The sequence below is a fragment of the Amblyraja radiata genome, chromosome 22 (genome assembly GCF_010909765.2).
Source record: "Amblyraja radiata isolate CabotCenter1 chromosome 22, sAmbRad1.1.pri, whole genome shotgun sequence".
NCBI lineage: Eukaryota > Metazoa > Chordata > Chondrichthyes > Rajiformes > Rajidae > Amblyraja > Amblyraja radiata.
In genome coordinates this window covers 11,117,286-11,138,750 of record NC_045977.1, presented here as the reverse complement: position 1 = coordinate 11,138,750, position 21,465 = coordinate 11,117,286, and the positions used below count along the sequence as shown (strand labels likewise).

Here is a 21,465-nt window from a genome sequence, read left to right as displayed (position 1 = left end):
GTGCCGGTGAAAATGCTCAACTAGGGTGATAAGCCACAGTGATTCAGCTGAGTGCCAAGCAGCCAGGCCATTGCTGACCACAACTCGGAGGTGAACTGCACACCTCTGTCGGAGGCGCTGTCCACCGGCACAACAAAGCGGGCAATCAGTGGGCAGTGAGGGCACGTGCACACATCGCAGTGGAGGTAGCCGAGAGCGGGAAGGCTTCCAGCCATCTCATGAATCTGTCCATGATGGTGAAAAGATGATGACAGCTCTGGATGGGGGCAGCGGTCCCATGATGTTGACATGGATGTGGTCGACACGTCAGTGTGACAGGGCAAAATTCTGCCGACAAACTCTTAGAGTCCCTTCACCGTAGAAGGTTTGGGAAACTGGCGAATGGCCTTGACTTTGATTGGGAGCGGGTCCGCTCCGTGCTGGTTGATGTGGTGGCCGAGGAAATTGATGGAAGGGAGGCGAAACTGACACCGGGCAAGGTTGATGGCCAGGCCATGCTCATTGAGCCACTGGCAGAGCAGCCGGAGATGTGCGCGGTGTTCCTGGCAAGAGCAATTGCCGTCGAGGTAGATGAACACGGCCCACCGTGCCCATGAGTCGTTGGAAAGCCTGGGCGGCGTTCTGTAGGAACTCAAAGAGTCTGTCTTGGGGATGTCGTCTGATTGGACCGGAATCTGATGGTAGCCGCGTACCAGGTCGATTTTGGAAAAAACCTTGGCCATGAAGTCCTAGATGCGAGAGACAGGGTACCGGTTGGCCGTTGTGACATCATTGAGACGGCGGTAGTTCCCACAGGGTCTCCAGCCCTCAGACACTTTGGAGACCATGTGAAGCGGAAACGCCCACGGGCTGTCTGAGCGGCGCACTATGACCATTTCCTCCAACTTGCGGAACTCTTCTTTGGCCAGTTGGAGCTTGTCAGGGGGCAGCCTGCGTGCGCGTGCATGGAGTGGCGGTCCGGTGATGGGGATATAGTGCTTCACCCCATGCTTGGGGCTGGCCGTTGTGAACTGGGGGGTTATGATGTCAGGGAAATCGGCCAAGATCCGGGTATACGCGTTGTCGGAGGAGGTCACGGAGCCGAGATGTGGCGCAGTCAATTCGGCTTGGCGCAAGGCGATTGACTCGAACGTCTCAGAATTGCTGAGACGTTGTCCCTTTACGTCAACCAGCAGGGGAGTGCGCCCGGAGGAAATCGGCGCCCAGCAGCGGTTGGGAGACATCGGCGATGGTAATGGGCCACTTGAAGTGACAGGAGTGGAAGGTGAGCGGGATCATGCGGACCCCGTCCGTCTTGATGTTGCTGTTGTTGGCGGTGGCCAAAGATGGTCCCCTCTTTCTGGAACGAGTGTCGGCCTCCGATGGGGGCAAAACACTGACCTCTGCTCGCCCCCCCGAATGACGATCCCAGGTGTTGAGGAGGCGATGCTGGTGTCTGGCCGAGGCGTTTCCCGGATGCGTGCAGCATGGTCGGTATCGGCGGGCTTCAGCACCCCACCTTTGGTAGTAATAGCACCACGTACCTTTGCCGGCATTGATCCTGCCCGGCCTCACTGCCGTGCCTTCGGTGGAGGCTGGGACCGGCCTCTTGACCCGCCGAGGCACTGCCGACAACCGACTGATGGTGGCACCACCCTGCTGTTTGGCCTGTCACAGCACGTCCGCACGGGCAGCCAGCCGTCGGGGGTTGGTGAAATCGTCGTCCGCGAGGAGCAGGCGAATGTCATCAGGCATCTGCTCGAGGAACACCCGTTTGAACAGGAGGCCGGTCTTGTGTCCATCAAGGTGAGCATTTCATTCATAAACATGGACGGCTTGCAGTCACTTAGGCATTCCATGTGCAGGAGTTTGGCTGTCGCGGCGGATGAGACCGAACGTGCGCAAGAGGAGCGTTTTGAGGCCCTCGTACTTGCCATCGGCTGGTGGCTGGCGAAGGTGGTCGATTAGGCACCCGGCGGTGTCCTGGTCCACCATACTGACGACGTAGTAGTATTTGGTGGCATTGATCTGTGTGATCGCAGTGATCTGGCGAATGTGTAACTGGGCTTCAGCCTGTTCAAACCACAGGTGGGGCTGTGATATCCAGAAAGTGGGCAGTTTGATCGAAACTGTATTCTGCTGGTCTGGGTTGTCGGCTGCAGACATGATAAAATCTAAAATAGGCTCTTTTGGATAGTCGGGGTCATCACTGTAGAGGTCCACGTGTTGTGTAAACACTCCATTTAATAATGAACCGATACAGCCCCGTCGCTTACGCTCGCATCAAGTTAATGCTTAACTACTACGGTGCCATCGATCGTGGGCACACGCGAGTTAAACTCCAACCACCAATCCAGGCAGCATCTCTGGAGAGAAGGAATGGGTGATGTTTCGGGTTGAGACCCTTCTTCAGAATGAAATACCCATTTTGCTTGCTTAATAAAAAACAATGGAAAAAAATGAAACTAGAACTCACATATTTTTCTTCAGATTTCTTTGCCAATGGTTCGATTTTTTCTTCTTCTTCTTCCCTTTTGTCATCATTAAAAGGGGCTCCAAAATATCTAGCTACAACTTTCTACAAATTAAAAAGAAAATCAAAATCAGCACAACGGAAATAAGATATAAGCTTCTACTTCACAGGATAAGGACTTTTCAAATTGTTCCTATGTTCTCCTGAACTTTATAACACTGTTCACAATCATACTTTTCTAGAATCTGACAGTTTTCTTGCCCGTTTACCCTTAATTTCTTGCAGGGTCTTCCCCACTCACTCACTGCTCACACTCATAGGGACCCCGCGCCCTACCGTTGCTCACGCTCACAGGGACCCCCTCACTGCTCACACTCACAGGAAACCCCTCACCTTTGCTCATACTCCCAGGGACCCCCTCACTGCTCACACTCACAGGGACGTCCCTCACCTATACTCACACTCTGAGACTCCCCCCGCCTCCCCCCCCCTGCTCACCAGGGCTCACACACACTCCCTCTACTTGCTTTAAAACGATTATCGACACCGACAAGGCCCTGGCCCTGCAGCCGCGCCCCGACCTTTCCCAGCCCAATGTCCACTGTCCTGCTGCCCTCCCCCGGGGCCGCCGCTACCTGCGCTCCCGGCTCCGGTGCCTCGCTCCACCAGGCCTCGCCTTGTCCTGCTTACCCCCTGCGTAGGCGAAATTTACCCCCTGGTAAATCAGGTTGGGAACTTCTGCCATTTCTCTGCCCACTCTCCCAACTTGTCAAAGTCCTTCTGCAGAGTCCTTGCTTTCTCTACACCACCTGCACCTCCACCTATTTTCGTGTCATCCGCAAACTTGGCCACAAAACCTTCAATCCCTTCGTCCAAATCATTAACATACAAAGATTTGATTTGACTGGTTAGCACAATCAAAGCTTTTCAATTTATTACTGTACACGTGACAATAATAAACCAATATATTTCAAATACTTTTGTCCAAAAGAGCTAAGACAGTATTACTACATTGCTTACTTATACTGTACCCAGCTTGCAATGGCAAGGTGTTAGAATACAAGAAAAACAAAAACCATAAAGTATTGTGTTCAATCTTCTTGTGACACAGAAATAGAAGCACAGCTTTGTCACCAGGTCACTAGTTGGTATTTCAATTATCATCTTAAGAGTTGGTTGTTCTAGGTTTGTACTTTCCATCCAGCTTTTTTTCTTCTTCTTTACTCAAACTCAGATTAAAATTCCGAGTGAAGGATCCAGATAAACTAAGGAACAGCACTGTTATGCTCACCAGAGTATACAAAATGGTACACAAATCTAAAACATCGTAAACTGTGAGGTTCACAAAATTTGTACTTTTATCAATTTACCATCCAGATTATGAACATCAAAAATTAACAATGATTGTTAACTTCAGTCAACTTGCCAGAGTTTGAGACAATGCCAGTAATTTTAGGCAGGCTGTCACAATGTGCTACTAGGTATGATTAAATATTATGAAAATTCATAACTAACCAGATGCCAAAAAGAACATGGCATTGAAGTATATACATAATTTAGCAAGCAGCGGTTTAAAAACAGGGAGTACATTCACGTAGAACGCAAATAAAAATAATGAAGCATCTGCCATCTCATACGATGTCTTTCATCTGATTGACCTGCATTAACGTTTCAGAACTAGTTTGATTTCTTTCAACTCGTGCAACTGGTTTCAGCGAGCAGCAAGAAAAATAACCAAGGCACCTGTCAGTGTAAAGTTATCTTTTAATCTACAGCAAAAATTGGCCCTTGATAAAAGAGATGTTTTTTCTCTCCTTCCATTTACTTTGCATCCGTCTTGACCTCAAAGTAAATGGCACTAGCGAATGAAATTCAGATAAATATTTGTCTTAAAAAGTTGCCAAAAAATTATGGCCTTCAGAAATTGACAATTTCCACAAAAGATAGTGAAATTTAACTGCAGTAAAGATTAGTGTTTTGACATTCACCTATAAACTAGCTATTATTACAATCTCTATATAATTAAATGTCTTCACTGTGTGTGCGTGTGTGTGGCTGTGTGTCTGTGTGTGTGTGTGTGTGTGTGTCTGTGTGTGTGTGTGTGTCTGTGTGTGTGTGTGTCTCTGCGTGAGAGAGAGAATCTGGTTAATTCCTATCTTCTTCCAAACACTAGGCCACAACCTTCCCATTTTCACACATCCTACTCACATAGGCGATAAACATCTTCCCGTCGCATTCCCACCGATATTTCCGAAGTTATTGTTTAAAGTTTTAAAAACAGCCCGAAAACTCACGACATTTTGGAAAAGAGTGACGTCCCAATGCACTCGCAAGGCAGGATGGGACACTCCGTGAGGGAGGGGCCCTCCAGCGCTTGCGGTGAACGAGGAGTGGCGGCGGCTGCCGGCGCCCAGCACCTGGTGGTGAGGGTGGTGCTGGAGCTAAAGTGAGGGCCGAGCCCACAGCTTGGGATGGCGACCTGACCGGGGCCGAGAAAGAAGCCGCTGCTGGAACTGAGGACGAGCCTGGGTGCGGGGTCAGGGACGAGCCAAGATGAAGTTGGGGCCTGCACTGGAGCCCAAGCGGCAGCCGAACTGATGGCTGACGTCTAGAGCCAGGGCCGGGCCGAGTACGAGAACCAGGCCGATTTCCAGGCCCTGGCTCTACGACCTGGGTAGGTCCTGGGGCAGGGAATGGGAGGAGGATGAGGGAAATTAGGAGGATGGAGATGGGGTGGGGAGTGGTAGAGGGGGATTGAGGGGGGAGGGGGTGTAGAGGGGTGGAGGAGGGCCCTCTCTCTCTCTCTCCACCTACCCCTTCCCTCCCTCTACCCTCCCCCTCTCTCTCTCTACTCCCCTCCCTCTCCATCCCCTCCCCATCTGCCCCCCTCCGTCTCTACCCCTTCACTCTCGAGGGATTGAAGAGGGAGGGTGAAGAGGAGGAGGAGGAGTTAGTGCTGGGGGATGAGGAGAAATGAGCCGCATCTGCAGTTGGGGGCTATGCGCAAGTCGTGAAATCTTGCGTTGGGGTAGCAGCTTGCGTCGGGGGAATGGGTGAGTGGTGGAATCTTGCTTTGGGGGAGCAGACCGCGGGAGCCTGTGGACTTAACATCATGGAGCTCGTGGTCCCTGTAGTTAGAGGCCGACTTCAGGAGCTCCAAGCCGCAGGAGCTTCGACCACCCCAACGCGAGGGCTTCGATCGCCCCGACTGCTGATGGTTCGACTGCCCCGACCACAGGAGAATAAAGAGGAAGAAGATTAGACCTTATTGCCTTCCATCACTGTGAGGAATCGGCCGTGGTGGATGTTTATTTTAACTTTTATGTAGTTGAGTGTCTTGCTTTTCACTGTACCTTGATTGGTAGGCGTGACAATAAGACACGTAGGCGTGACAATAAGACCTTTGAACCTATGAACCTTTGAAGATCTCCACACCGTGGATCACTCTAGGTGATCTTTCTCTGAAGTAAGCAATACTTATTTTATTAAATTAAGTGACTAAACTATAACACAGTACTTTAGATACGGTTTCACTAGTGTCTTCTACCGATGTAGTACTTCCCCTCCTTATATAATCCAACCCTCTTGAACTAAACAGCAATAATGTCTAGGAATACATATAACAAAGAACAGTACAGCATAGGAACAGGCCTTTCAGCCCACGATGTCTGTGCCGAACAGGATGCCAACATCAACTAACCTTATATGCCTGCACATAACCCATATCCCTCCTTTCCATACATATCTTTTTGCCTAACTAAAAGCCTCTTAAAAGCAACAATTGTCTCTTCCTTTGCCATCACTTCTGGAATTTCATGGCAGGCAAAAGATTTCCTCCGCACATCTTTAAACTATGCCCCTCAAGTTAAAGCTAGGCCCTCTAGTCTTTGACATTTCCACCCTGTGGAAAAAGGCTTTCTCTACCTCATCCATGCCTTTCTTAATTGTACATACTTAAATCAGGTCTCCCCATAACATCCAACATTCCAGGGAAAAATAATCCAAGTTTCCCCTATCTCTCCTTGAGTTAATATGCTCCAAAAATAACCATATACACATAAAATATGCGTAATAAATCATACAGAAGGGAAAGCCAGTATTCACTGATATCATATTCAATTCCCCTTTTATCCAGTACTATTTACAAATCTAAGCTGCTAGATCAAAGCCTCATCATTTTACAAATTATTTTGTATTTTGATTTACCAACACAGGACAGATGAACATTCCACAAGAACTTGACAATGGAAATGGGGTTCCTCAACTAACACACTGTGCCATTCAGGTTCTAGTTCACAAAGTACAAAACACTCTTATATATCCATCAATGTTGAATTTAACTTTAAAAATGGAAAGGGAAACATCCAAGTTATGTGCAGAATATGCTTGCTAATGACAAAAATCATGTGATGCAGTAATATAAATGGAAGTTTCAAATGGAAAAACCAACAGAATTTTAACATACAGTGTAGATGGCCCACTGAGTCCAAGCTGACCAGCGATCCCCATAGACTAACACTACTACACACGAGGGACAATTTACCATCTTTACCAAAGCCAATTAATCTACAAACATGTACATCTTTGCAGTGTGGGAGGAAACAGGAGCACCCAAGGAAAACCCACGCGATTATGGGAAAACGTACAAACTCCATACAGACAGCACCCGCAGTCAGGATCGAACCCGGGTCTCTGGTGCTATAAGGCAGCAATTCTACTGTTGAGTTGCTGTGTCGCTTTTTGTAACCCGTGACGGTGTATGAGCTCCTTAATTGGAATATTATCTTGCACATGTAACCTTTCATCCCCATCTCACAATTATCTAACTGCACAACCATCTTAAAGCACATGTAGCTTTTCATTGTCACCTATTCATCCTAAGCACCCAATACACAAGCAAATAGTGTCAAAAGTTCGGGGCACAGCAGATGCAGGAATCCTGAGCAAAAAACAGTGCTGGAGGAACACAGTTGATCAAGCAGCAACAGTAGAGGGGAATGGACAGATGATGTTTCGGGTAGGGCCCCTTCTTCAGGCTGATTGGTAAGTAATGGGCGGAGACAGGTGACATGTCCTGATGGGTGGAGAAGTGACAATGGCCAGAGGTGAAAAGGAGGATTAAAGGGAGATGGGGGAATTCAGGGTAGAGAGGGTTGGGAGAAATGAAATTTGCTTGCATCAGGATGGGACTGGGTACCTGTTTTTTCTGAACCTTGATTTGGCTAGTGACATGACAGCAGTTGAAATCCAGAGAAAGTCTCAATAATTTCAAATAACCTCAAGATTCACGTAGCAAATTCCTTCAAAGCTGATCAGTGACCTTAAACAGTAATATTTGCAAAGACTCTGGGTGCCAGGTGCTTGAGAGGAAAAAAAGGATGCCGAGGATTACTTGAAAGGGAGGACAAAAAAAGGAGAAATGTACAGGAAAAGCAAAGGAGTTAAAAAAAAAACTGCACAAGGCCTACCAAATATTGGGAATAGCAACGCAGATCAGCCTAAATAACAGAGTCTAAATGGAAAGCTTAACAGGAAAAGGATGTGGCCATGAAAGTAGATGGGAAATGTCATTGTAGGATACTCAGGATAAGGCAAAAGGGCAAAAAAAAAAAAAAAATTGCTATGGTGAAAACGAGTGGAAGAGATTTAGTTAAACTGAAGTTTAAGGAACAAGAACAAAAGCATTTTCAATTGAACCTAAAGCAAGAAAGATCTTTTTTCTTGGCAGATGGGAGGGATTACATTTGGCAAGTTTGTGGATAATAGCTCGTTAAAACATTACGTAAAAGATTACTTCTAATTAAAATAAATATCTTGATCTAAGGAGCAACTCAATACTGTTTCAAAGCGCATTTTTAAAATACTGTTCAGAGTCCACCTAGGATGCTTGCTATACTAAATGGCTCATTCAATTTCATTTTGAACATCAATCACTAGTCTTATAATGGATTTACAGGCCATTAAATTTAATATCACATTTTTCAGTTCTGTGAAAGGCGCTATTTATAGCTTGTATCACTTTTAGTGTCTGTTAGAGACCAAGCACTGTTAATGCTAATGTTAATGTTACTGTTAATGATGGATGCAATTATAGCGTCATCTATTTGATTTTGTTTAACTTTGATAGGAAACAATGCTGATTCCGGATTTTTACCATAAATCATGTTGTTCGGCTTTGAAAACTGCACAGATCACAACAGTTGAAATCCAGAGAAAGTCAATAATTTCTAATAATCTCAAGATTCACTAAGAGAACCCCTTCAAAGGGACTAGCTGGTCATAACAGTGCAGGCAGTTATGGGGACTAATGCAGTAAAATAAATTTAGCTGGATAATCCTAATGTTAAACGTTCTTGTAGTTTGAACAGATGTTCCACCGTTAATAAGCTTTTACAATTTTGCTTTCATAAAATTAAAAAAACAATTACATCACACAAAGGATATACACTGTTATTTTAGGAAAATAAAGAGTGTTGGTAAACACAAGTACAGTACACTTAGACTTAGATCCTTTATTTGAACGAACACCTGGATCAAGATTACATCAAAATTTAATTCTAATTATTTTGGTTGATGCTTTTTATACTCTGTGCAGTGAACCTTCTTTACATATTTTATGGCATTTCAAAATAATTAATTTGATTAAAATTAATTATCTTAAAAAAGATTAGGGAGAGTGTCATGCAATGCTGTGGGAAAGTAGTACATGCAGCGAGACAAAGGTGAAGGAAAGAGAAAATAGAATGACACTGATGTCTTGTCATTTAAAGCAGTAAATAACATTTGAAACAACTTCACTGTCATTATTCTTAGGTTACTGTATAAAGCCATAATTTAAGAAACCTGAATTTCACGACCAATGGAAATGGGCAGAACACATTTCATGTTTGGTGAAAGATTTTAAAATCTTTTTATTGTAAAAGGTATGGCACTCACTTAAGACTCGAGAGCAGAAAGAAACCCATTTGCGATACAGTCAATCATGGCTAATAATGAAAAAAGTATCTAATTTGCATCATCGTGAATTTGATTACATCTGATGACATGGTATTGAACAGAAATCCTTGAATCAATTTTGCAACATTCTCCGATGCAAACAGCATTTCAAAGTTAAGAGAAGTTGTCAAACTGTTTTGCTACAGTTTTTGATCAGTACAGACGAATTAGGGAGCTATCATTTGTAAACTAGGTGAGGTTTAGCATGAAAATAAAATACTGCTCAAGTTCATGCTGTTATGACATTACATACGTCACGAGGAATTCCAGAACTGAATTTTTATCGAAAGAAAAATTAATGAGTCCCTTGGCCAACAAGGACCAAGTCAGAATTAAGGCAAACAATGACCCAAGTCAGAAAGGTGAAATAGAGCAGGTTCGCCTTCAAATCAATTGCTTGATATTGGGAAGAGTGAGAGTTGCAGAGCCCTTCGTCAACTCTCTCTACTACACGACAATTAAGACAACCGCTTAATGCAGAGGATTTAAAAATATAATTACTTTCGCGGCCAATTTGCACTCTGCTCCCAGCTCTCCTATCTTTCATTTCCTTTCTGGATCTGTCTCCACTTCAGGAGATAAATCTATGATATACATTTGTTGTAAACCAACAACTGTCACAACTTTGTTTCTTCCCACTCTGTCTTCTCTAACGCGTTCGTTCCATTGTTCCAGTGGCCCCATCTCTGTTATTTGTGCTCTGATGATGACTTACCACGCAAGTGCATGCTTCTTCCCGAGCTATCCCCTCCACCAAAGTTGATAGAGCCCGTGATCTCATCTTTCTGCATCTCTGCTCTCACCCCCATTCCTGTTGGATAGCGTTCCCCGGGTCCTCACTTTGCACCTCAGCAATCCCCACATTCAACTGAGCATTCTTTGCAATGTACCCCATCTTTACCACAGTTTTCCTTGCAGCATTTTGAAGAGGCTGTTGCCTCTGTGACAGCCTGGTTCACTCTTCCACATAAACTGATCACCACCCTTTTCACAGAACATTCCCACAGAATTGCAGCAAATCCAATACTTTTAATCTTTTACTTTTCCCTACCCACTATCGAGAGACTACAAGTTCTTCCAAATGAAGCAGCAATTCACTTGCACTTCTTCCAATGTAGAGAATGGCATCTGGTCTCTACACCGGAGAAATCGCTCCATCTGTGTTCAGTCTGCTGAGGATAAGTGGTTCATCTTGCCCACCACTAAGCGAGTTCGGTATCTCAATAAACGCAAGGAATTTGTCAAAGGTCATTCGGGATTAAAAAAAAGCAAACGCAGCACTGTGTAAACTGTGTGTAAATTGTTAACTATTCTTAGGTATGTTGCAAAGCCTACCTGAAGCGTCTTTGAAAATCTGCCGCTGCGTGTGTGCGCGATTTTGGCGCCGTTTAGAGGGGGCGGGTTTAAAACGCGATTTTCTCTAGGCTGTTCAAATCGAAGATGTTCAGCCTAGTTAATTATTAACGAAAAATCGCTGGAAGACCCCGTCGCAAAAGCTATTATTAGGTTTAAAGGCCTCGTATAATAGTTATAGTAGTTTAAAAATCAATCTCTAAACCCGCGACCGCCTCCAACCGCAGGGTCTCATAAAGCAAATAGCAGAAGTTAGGTTGTATATTTTTACATTAAAAAGGGCTTCTAAAATTTAATATTGCGAGTAGCTCAATTTTGGCCCATTATATCGCGCAGTATTTTTCTGGGCATTTGGGGCACAAATCTACCGCAATGTGAACGTTCTAAACCAGCGCGTTCCACAGGGACCCACTGGAAAGCTGATTTAAATGGGCATTTATTTACAGCAATTGAACACTGAATTCCTTCCATTTGGTCTATAAATTAATGTAAATGAGATTTAAAAATCATGTTTTATTGTGAATTATTTGTGAATATTATTTGGACATTTAGGCTATTTAAAAATGTTAATAATTTATTAAGAAATGGATAGATGTTTAGATCTAGTAATTGAAGTCTGAAATTAGCTACAATTAGGTAACTAACTAATTATATGCTTTAATTTCAGGTCATCCAAGTAAGATTATTTTATATTTGTTTCAGAATGCTTCAATCTATGATAACTGAAAATTTCATTCAGTTCTCTTAATTTTTAAGAAAGTTATGGGCTTTTGACTGTTCACGATCACAACTTTTTTGTTATGTCCATAGAAAATCAATAGGGAACAAGATGCTCATTTCCGAGTATGAAAATGGCCATAACTTTTTAAATACTTGAGATATGAAAGTGAATTAGGTGTCAAATTAAACTTATTTTTATGCTTTATCTGATGGGATAAATTACAGACTTGATTTTTAAAATCTCAAAATTTTGTAACATTGCTACTATTCTACCAAGGATTTAATCTAGAGTTCTGTCAACTCAATAGCTTCCTTTCTTGTTCTACCGTTCACACACTACTTACAGTCCCAGTTCTAGTTCAGTTCATTCATCTGCAATTATGAGATATTCAAAAAGTTAAAGAATTTATTATTTTCATTTAATCCTTAATGTGTTTGTTACTGTAATAAGAAAATATTGCTTGTGTTTGAAACATTTTCTTACCTTTATTCATAATTTATGTGTAAAAATATATTTAATCTGAGGCAGGCAGCAACTGTATCAGTGGGATGTGGGCTGATGCTTTACCTACAAGCGTTGTAAATGTATCGTTAAGGCAAAGATTCATCTCCCAGGAAAACTGGGTTAGCCCTGTGAAGGAGCTGCCAATCCAATATAAGACATTTAACTGCGAAATGCCTCCCTTTAGTATTGGATAGATTGAGTGGAGGGTCTGTGCTGTTCCACGTTTGCGGTGGTTGCGGTGTGTTTCCCCCAGCCATCTTGCCCAGTGCACCTTGACCAGCACAGTTTGCCAGCCCTTGTTAGCAGAGGCTCTTTGTGCAGGTGTTACCTGAAGCCCAAAGGTTTTGTGGAGGTTCTGCATTAGGATCAGGCACCCAGCGAGCTAGTGAGAGGGCGGTTGCTGAGTGGCCAAAGTGCAGATTTTAATGGGTCGTTATTAAACTGTTCCGTCTGTGCGTCTCCCAGATCTCCTACACTGTTATAAAAAGGCTCAAATTAAGCTTGATGAACACAAACTTATTTTCATCAGGACACATTGTAATGTTTCACTCTATAACAAATTCCATCATTTAAGATAACTCCCTTTCTCAGAATTTCATAATTCACTTGTGAATTCTATCTGCATTTGTGAGCATCAAATGTTAGTCAACATGCAGTCCAAACTCAAAGACATTAAGTTGTACTGTAAAAACTTCATATCTTTATTTCTTAGCGCAATCCCCAACAATCCTTTCTAGTGAGAAAGCGGTTCACTTGCACCTCCTCCAACCGCACCTATTGTATCCACTGTTTCAAGTGTGGACTGCTATATATGTTGGCGAGACTACGTGCAAACTCGGCGATTGTTTTTCTGAACATTTTCGTTCAATCCGCCTTGGCACAAGTGATCTCCCGGTTGACAAACAACCCCACCCAATTCACACACTGACCTTTCTGTCCTGGGCCTCCTCCATTGTCAGAGGCCAAAGGTAAATTGGAAGAACAGCATCTCCTATTTAGCTTGGGCAGCTTACAACCCAGTGGTACGAATATTGACTTCTCTAACATCACGAATTGCATCCTTGCATCCCTTCCCCTCTCTCTCTCCCTCTCTGTCCCTCCCCACCCTAGTTGTCGTACAAGTTTTACTGTCATCCTGTTGATTTCCTTTGTCTGCATACTCATTACCTATCCCACAGCCAACAATGGCCAATTGTGTGCTCCACATTTCCTTGATTTTCATTGCTTTTTGCATTTCTTCAATTCATTTCTTCTAAATCCTGTGAAGATCATTTGTTCGCCTCTCCTGCCTCAGTCTGAAGCAAAGATCTTAGAGCGGAGCAAGATGGTTTACTCCATGAAAAAGCCGTGGTAGGTGAGGGGTAAACTTCAGCGCCATTTCCTAACCGGCTACCGTCATGGCATCAAGCTAATTCAGGGAGATTCTGCTATATCAGGTTGAGAGATTAAAGGACAGACACAAAATGCAGTGGGTCGGGCGGCATTTCTGGACAAAAGGAACAGGTGACATTTCGGATCGAGACCCGTCTTCTGACCGAGTCAGGGGAAACAGGGGAAAGAGGAACTCAAACCATCCTCTCCCACCCCCCCCCCCCCCCCCACCCTCCAACGCGGAGCAATCGCCGCCGCCCCCCCCCCCCCTTTTTTTGTTAAACATCTATTTCCTTCGGGTGTCTTTTTTTCTTAATTTCCCCCTTACAATTTCCATATTTTTTCGATAGCTGCCACGACCCGTTTGATGTCATCCTTCGCCCTGATCCTGGTCTCGGCCCACACCGATCTGCCGGAATGCGTGTGTGCGTGTGTGTCGCGGAGTCTGAGGGGAGAAGTGCCGGCACCAAGAGCGAGCGAACGCGCAGACAGACGGACGAAAGCAAAGATTTTAGAGCGGCATAGGTCACATTTGGGGTCGACACCCTTCTTCACACCGAGTCCAGGGAAAGAGGAACAAGAGATATAGACGGTACTAAGGACAAATGAATGGAAGATATGCCTATATCTCTTGTTCCTCTTTCCCACCAGGGCGAAGGATGACATCAAACAGGTCATGGCAGCTATCGAAAAAGTCAATCCCAAATATCACCTAGTCCTTTTCTCCAGAGATGCTGCCAGATCCGCTGATTTATTCCAGCCTTTTGTGTCTGTCTTCAGTTTACACCAGCATCTGCAGTTTCTCCCTGTACAAGGTATGTGCCGTTTTCGAGTATTAGCGTGTCCAATCAGATTTGGCTTCCAGTCAGATTAACAATCACGCAAGTTTCCACACACACACACACACTTACTTCAGCAAATAGCAATCAAGGCAGTGCTGACAGTGATGGGGGAAATTGTTGAGGGTTTACTGCATTTTAAAAGATTTTTTTTTAAAAACATTTAAAACACACAAACAGCTCCCCCGCAACGCTCATTACACTGCGAGAGGCATAACTGAAGTCGGGTCGGGTTTACTGAAATGGCGGAAGTTATGCTCAGGTGCGTACTACACGTCAGTCCATTGGATTTCACAGGAGTGAACCATCTTACTCCGCTTTCAGATATTTGGTCTGATGAAGGGTCTCGACCTGAAACATCACCTATTCCTTTTCTCCAGAGATGCTGCCTGACCCACTGAGTTACTTCAGCATGTCATGTCTCCCTTCAAAGGAATGAAAGCTTGTTTACGGACCGATAAGATTCTCAAACACAGACAAGAATAATACAAACATAGAAAAATAAGTACAGTAGGCCATTCGGCCCTTCGAGCCAGCACCGCCATTCAATATGATCGCGGCAGATCATCTAAAATCAGTACCCCATTCCTGCTTTTCCCCCCATATCCCTTGATTCCTTTAGCCCTAAGACCAAAACCTAACTCTCTTGAAAACATCCAGTGAATTGTCTTCCACTGCATTCCGTGGCAGAGAATTCCACAGATTCACAACTCTCTGCATAAAGACGTTTTTCCTCATCTCAGTCCTAAATGGCCTACCGCTTATTCTTAAACTGTGTCCCCTGGTTCTGGACTCCCCCCCCCAACATTGGAAACATTTTTCCTGCATCCAGCCTGTCCAATCCTTTACGAATGTTACACACAAAATGCTGAAGTAACTCAACAGGACATGCAGCATCTCTGGAGAGAAGGAATGGGTGACGTTTCAGATCGAGACCCTTCTTCAGACTGAAGGGACTCGACCCGAAACGTCACCCATTCCTTCTCTCCAGAGATGCTGCCTGTCCCTCCGAGTTACTCCAGCATTTTGTGTCTACCTTTGATTTAAACCAGCACCTGCAGTTCTTTCTTACACACTTTAAGAATTTTATATGTTTCTGTAAGATCTCCTCTCATCCTAAATTCCAGTGAATACAAGCCCAGTCGACCCATACTTTCATCATGTCAGTCCTGCCATCCCGGGGAATTAACCTGGTGAATTTACACTGCACTCCCTAAATGGCAAGAATGTCCTTCCTCAAATTAAGAGACCAAAATTGCACACTATACTCCAGGTGCGGTCTCACTAGGGCCCTGTACAACTGCAGTAGGGCCTCCTTGCTCCTAAACTCCAATCCTCTTGCAATGAAGGCCAACATGCCATTAGCTTTCTTCACTGCCTGCTTCACCTGCATGCTTGCTTTCAGTGATTGATGTGCAAGCACACCCAGGTCTCGTTGCACCTCCCCTTTTCCTAATCTGACACATTTCAGATAATAATCTGCCTTCCTGTTCTTGCCACCAAAGTGGATAACCTCACGTGTATCCACATTATACTGCATCTGCCCACTCATCCAACCTATCTAAGTCGCCCTGCAACCTAAGAGCATCCTCATCACAGCTCACACTGCCACGCAGCTTTGTGTTATCTGGAAACTTGGGAATGTCACATTTAATTCCCTCGTCTAAATCGTTAATTAATGTTGTAAATAGCTGGGGTCCCAGCACTGAGCCTTGCGGCACCCCACTAGTCATTGCCTGCCATTCTGAAAAGGACCCGTTAATTCCTACTCTTTGCTTCCCGTCTGCCAACTAGTTCTCTATCCATGTCAATACACTACCCCCAATACCATGTGCTCTAATTTTGCACACTAATCTCTTGTGTGGGACCTTGTCAAAGGCTTTTTGAAAACCCAGATACACCACATCTATTGGCTCTCCCTCATCCATTCTACTTGTTACATCCTCAAAAAATTCTAAAAAATTAGTCAAGCATAATTTCCCCATCATAAATCCATGCTGACTTTGACCAATCCTGTCACTGCTTTCCAAATGGCATAACATCTTTAATAATCGACTCAAGCAACTAGTCTATAATTCCCCGTTTTCTCTCTCCCTCCTTTTAAAAAGTGGAGTTACATTAGCTACCCTCCAGTCCACAGGAACTGAAAGAGTCGGGAGAACATTGGAAAATGATCACCAATGCATTCACAATTTCTGGAGCCACCTCATTGAGTACTCTGGGATGCAGACCATCAGGCCCTGGGGATTTATCTGCCTTCAGTCCCAACAGTTTACCGAACACCATTTCCTGACTAATGTGGATTCCCTTCAGTTCCTCCCTCCCACTAGATCCTCAGTCCCCTAGTATTTCTGGGAGATTGGTTCTGTTTTCCTTAGTGAAGACAGAGCCAAAGTACTTGTTTAATTGTTCTACCATTTCCTTGTTTCCCTATTAGAAATTCACCCGTCTCTGATTGTAAGGGACCTACATTAGTCTCCACCATTTTTTCCCTTTTTACATATCTAAAGAAGCGTTCAGTCAGTCTTTATATTCCCCGCAAGCTTTCATTCATGCTCCCCCCCCCCCCCCCCCCCCAACTTAATTAACCCCTTGGTCCTGCTGAGTTCTAAATTTCTACCAGTCCTGGTGAGTTTGCTGCTTTCTCTGGCCAATTTATATGCTTTTTCCTTGGATTTAACACTATCCTTGATTTCCCTCGTTAGCCACGGTTGAGCCTTCCCCGTTTTATTTTTTCGCCAGACGGGGATGAACATTTTTTGGAGTTCATACATGCGGTCTTTAAATCTTTGCCATTGCATCTCCACCATCAACCCTTTAAGTATCATTTGCCAGTCTATCCTAGCCAATTTCTGTCTCAGACCTTCAAAGTCTCCTTTCTTTAAGTTCAGGACCCTAGTCTCTGAATTACTTTCCACCTTAATGTAGAATTCCACCATATTATGCTCACTGTTGCCCAAGGGACTTTGCACAACAAGATTGTTAACTAATCCTTCCTCATAACACAATACCCAATCTAGGATGGCCTGTCCTCTAGTCGGTTCTTCTACATGATGGTTTAAAAAACCATCCCGTATACATTCCAGGAAATCCTCCTCCTCAGTGCTGCTGCCAATTTGGTTGGCCCAATCTATATGTAGATTAAAGTCACCCATGTTAACTGCTGGATACTGGTTTCTAAACATACATCACATGTCAAAAAAAAATTTACACCTAGAAAAGGAAAAAAAAAAATTCACTTTATGTTGACTAGCTTTTTCTTATTTTGAATTGAGATACAACCTAGAATTTCCTGGTGCACAAACTCTCTTTATATTTGTAGACATTTCAGTCACCTATTATTTTTCAACATCTGTGAATTTGTGACCACAATATGAACAGCAGGAACCAAAATAATTAAACTCATTCTTAGCTTCAGTTTATAAAATTACAACTTCAACTATGTTAAACATCATTTCACAACAAACTGCTAGATTGTTTCATATTGCAGACAATATTAGTCAAAGCATTGTTTGCACTGCTTTGCCTCTCACAGGATATTGCATGTGCAATAAAATTAATTTAATTCTACTTGAGCAAAATAAGATGATTGAGCACTAAGCTCATGCGGTAGGTATATTGCAGCCAACGTGATGCATAGCAAGTCCCAGGATGACGCAATTAATGAAGTTGAGATAACGCTGTAATTTAACTCTGTTCTAATCAGATGCTGCTTAATTACAGATTTCTGCTCTTACTTCACCGTTGCTGTAAACCAAAACTGAAGCACGTCCCTCACAGTTTCACCATGACAAAACCTTTCATCTTAATTCTCATAGTATCGTGGTTTCATTAATATGCACACAGACTGAAGAAAAGCAGGGTGTTGTTGTCCGATATTACTTTTTAAAGTGCACCTTGCTCTGTTATGGGCCGGTCTGTGGCATATGAAGTGGCACAACTGGTTCACAACACCAGGGTTCAATATCCTGACTTCAAGTCAAGTCAAGTTTATTTGTCACATACACATACGAGATGTGCAGTGAAATGAAAAGTGGCAATGCTCGCGGACTTTGTGCAAAAAAACAAACAAACTACAAACAGAATCACATATTCTTCAGGTCTTATTTGAACGAATTTGCATGTTTTCTCTCAATTTCTCCAGATTCCTCCCAAACGAGTATGCACTCATGTATATTGCTTGGCAATTTAAGAAAATAGGTAAAGATGGTTGATGTATTGCTCTAAAACCAGACTGGCTCATGGAACAATATCAAGCTTCCTCAACTTTATTTTATTAAGGCTTACGACAACAAGAGACGACTTAATTGAAATTTACAAACTATTTAAAAGGACTTGGACTGTTTCTCCTGGTCTTCTAGAATAAGGGGGGGGGGAGAGATCTTCCAGGTTACAGGGCAAGAGATTGAGATGAGGAGAAATTATTTCAGTGGGTACTGGGCCTTTGGAATTCCTCACTACAGAGGGCTAATGACCAACATTGTGATTATTTTAGGTAGATGCAATAGGTATCTGTTGGATGGGAGAACAGGTGAACGGTGAAACAGGCTTGAAGAGTCAAGTGGCTATTCCTGCTTTTATTTTATGTGCTTTTATGCCAGTATTTCATGGAGTAAAAACTATGTCCTGGAAAGTATCTGTGGAAAGAGAAACAGAATTAGTGCTTCATGAAGAAGGCACTTCATCAGAATGGGGAAAGTGAGAAATCACAATAGTTTTAACTTGGAGAGATGGGTAGAAACAATAAAAGTTTACAGAGCATTCTGGTTAATAGATTATTGAGCAGTTAGAGAGCAGAAAACCCCCCCAAAAGAGACTGTGAAAAGCAGGGAAGAGCTGTTGTCAAGACTGAACCCAAAGGCAAACAGAACAGTGGAAAAGACGACAAAACAAGGTTTTGTTGCCTTGCTTTAGAGAGGGGAAAAAACGAGTTAATGTTAAACATGATTAATCTTAGATCAGACTATTTCTCCGATACAAAATAAAGTAATATGAAATTGTTAAATTTGATAATGAGCTCCGAAGGCTGCAACACGCTCAGATGGAAGAATTAGAACCAATTTCTCAAGCTTATATTCATCCTCCTTGGATCAATGCAGAAGACAAAGACATGCATGTCAGAGTGAAGATAGGATGAAGAACTAAACTAAAATGGAGTCTCAAGAAGACATTGTTAAAATTAAAAGTTCAATTAATGAAACTCGTGGCAAGAACGTTCAAGCACTGGTGTGCAACCACCTGCCTGCTTGCACCACAACGCAAAATACCTACCATAACTCTCAAAAATTGAATACGGGTTGTCATAAAAGTTAATCAGAAGTATGAACCCGTTGTGAAAACGCTCAGAACAAATGGAAACTTTCAGAAAAATACAAATCAATGTACATTCTGCTCTAAAAATTCAAACATCTTTCCAGTTGTTTCCGGTTAATAATATGAACATGCATGCACTCAAAACAACGTCATGATGCCTTAAATCAGCATGTGACTAATATCAAGTTGTCTTGTAATATTGAGTTGGTCGAAGAACAGAGGCCATAGCTTTTTGACTAACGTCGTGTTAATACACAATTTTAAAGTTATGAAATGACTTAGTTAAACACTACAAATCGACCGCTGAAAGTTTCCAGATCAAAACTAGATTTGGTTAGTACCCCAAAGGATTGAAACGGGGCCACCAAAGAATTACGGTTTTCCATATAGGTCACGGCAGCCAAGCCGCTGTGTATTATCTATACCTCTAACTGAAAGTATTAACTAGTTCAGAAGAACACATCAATGGAAACCCGTCACAAGAAAGAAAACAAAACTGGGCTAATTTCAATTTATTGACTGGAAAACGCACTAAAGGCATCACGCGATTAAGTGATTAATTTATTACAATACATACCTCTATAATACGGGCCAGGGACGGGTTGCTTCATTTAACCCAGCTCCCACACTTTAAACCCCAACTCTGAGCCTTGAATGCCAATGTTTGCTTACCTTCCGTACTCTCATTAACTCGGGGTAATAAAACTCCGGGCAACTCTTCTCACTCGACTCGAAGAGAGGCAGCGTGTGGCGCGACGTGATGGCGGATATCCCATCCTTCTTCACCTTTTCCCCCTCTTCCTCCTCCTCGTCGTCGTCGTCCTCTTCTTTCTTTTTCTTCAACAGAGGAGCCGAGACGGGAAGGGTAGTCAGAGAGACCCGCCGCGGTTCGGCCATGGTACAAGACCTGCCGGCTTCTTCTTCCACCTTTTATCGCCGCTTGCCGTCCGTCTTTCTTGCTCGCCTGCCGCAACAGGCGCCGGTGCCGGTGACAAACGTGTCGGGAACGACCCCCAATCCTCATCAACAGAAACAAAAACAAACCCCACAAACTTCGGCCGCCGCCATCTTTCCGATCTGCGCGCCGCCGCACGCATGCGCGCCCGCCGTCACCACAGGGCACATTGGCAAAGGCTTCAGGCGGAATTATTTTTCTTCAATTGACTCGTTTTGTTCCAGCGTGGATTTGCTCGCCTTGGTTGGTATTTCGAATATCGTTTAACAATAAGGCGGGATGAGTGGAGGTTGACCTTTGACTGTGAGCCGGGGCGGGGCGGGCTGGGCGGCGCCTCCCTCCCTCCCTCCCTCCCGGCAGCGATGATGATGGACTGCGAGTAAGATGGCGGCGACGACGGCGAGTTTACGGGTGGGAGACTTGGTTTGGTAAGCGACCGCTGTTTCCACGCCGCACACCTCCGTTTTATTCAAAATCTCAATTTTCCACCAACGCCCACACCTTATTTTAACCATGTTTTTCTTCTGTTTACTCTCTCCAGGGGAAAGCTGGGTCGGTATCCGCCTTGGCCCGGAAAGGTGAGTCAGTGACATAAACGTGAGAAACACATGAATGTGTTGAAAATGTATCTGAAAATGACACTTGTCGCTCGGAATAATGAGATCCTACATTTTTGAGCGAGGGTCACCCAAATCAGTGGAAGGAAGAAAGAAAAGGCGGTGTAGTTTTGCGTTGGGGCTAATGGGTGTATATCTTATGACGGGACTCAGTAAATCCTATTCACTGAATGAGGAAATCGTATTGCAATATTTAGATATTGCAGAAATACAGAAAATTATGGAAATAACAAGTCATGTGGCATCCATGGAGTGTCGATCTTTTTATTAAAACAAAATCATTGTAAATCAAGTGTAAAGATTAATTATAGAAAGCACACTGTCAGATTGATCTTGGTTTGGAA

General features: G+C 43.7%; 2 protein-coding genes across 7 annotated transcripts in view; one reads left to right on the top strand and one right to left on the bottom strand.

Moving 5' to 3' along the window:
- ubn1 (ubinuclein 1) overlaps positions 1-20,653 on the bottom strand; it is a 75,741-nt gene extending 55,088 nt beyond the window's left edge. For 4 of the 5 annotated variants that reach the window (XM_033040389.1, XM_033040391.1, XM_033040390.1 and 1 more), the window contains exons 1-2: positions 20,222-20,653; positions 2,456-2,557 (exon numbers count right to left, since the gene is read on the bottom strand). In XM_033040389.1, the coding sequence (XP_032896280.1) occupies positions 2,456-2,557; positions 20,222-20,446 (327 nt within the window). In that variant the 5' untranslated portion in view covers positions 20,447-20,653. The remainder of the gene's footprint in view (positions 1-2,455; positions 2,558-20,221) is intronic. The other variant, XM_033040394.1, reaches the window with a different exon arrangement.
- glyr1 (glyoxylate reductase 1 homolog) overlaps positions 20,643-21,465 on the top strand; it is a 50,151-nt gene continuing 49,328 nt past the window's right edge. Inside the window, exons 1-2 of one of the 2 annotated variants that reach the window (XM_033040395.1) lie at positions 20,643-20,932; positions 21,046-21,082. In XM_033040395.1, coding sequence (XP_032896286.1) covers positions 20,889-20,932; positions 21,046-21,082 — 81 coding nt within the window. In that variant the 5' untranslated portion in view covers positions 20,643-20,888. The remainder of the gene's footprint in view (positions 20,933-21,045; positions 21,083-21,465) is intronic. The other variant, XM_033040396.1, reaches the window with a different exon arrangement.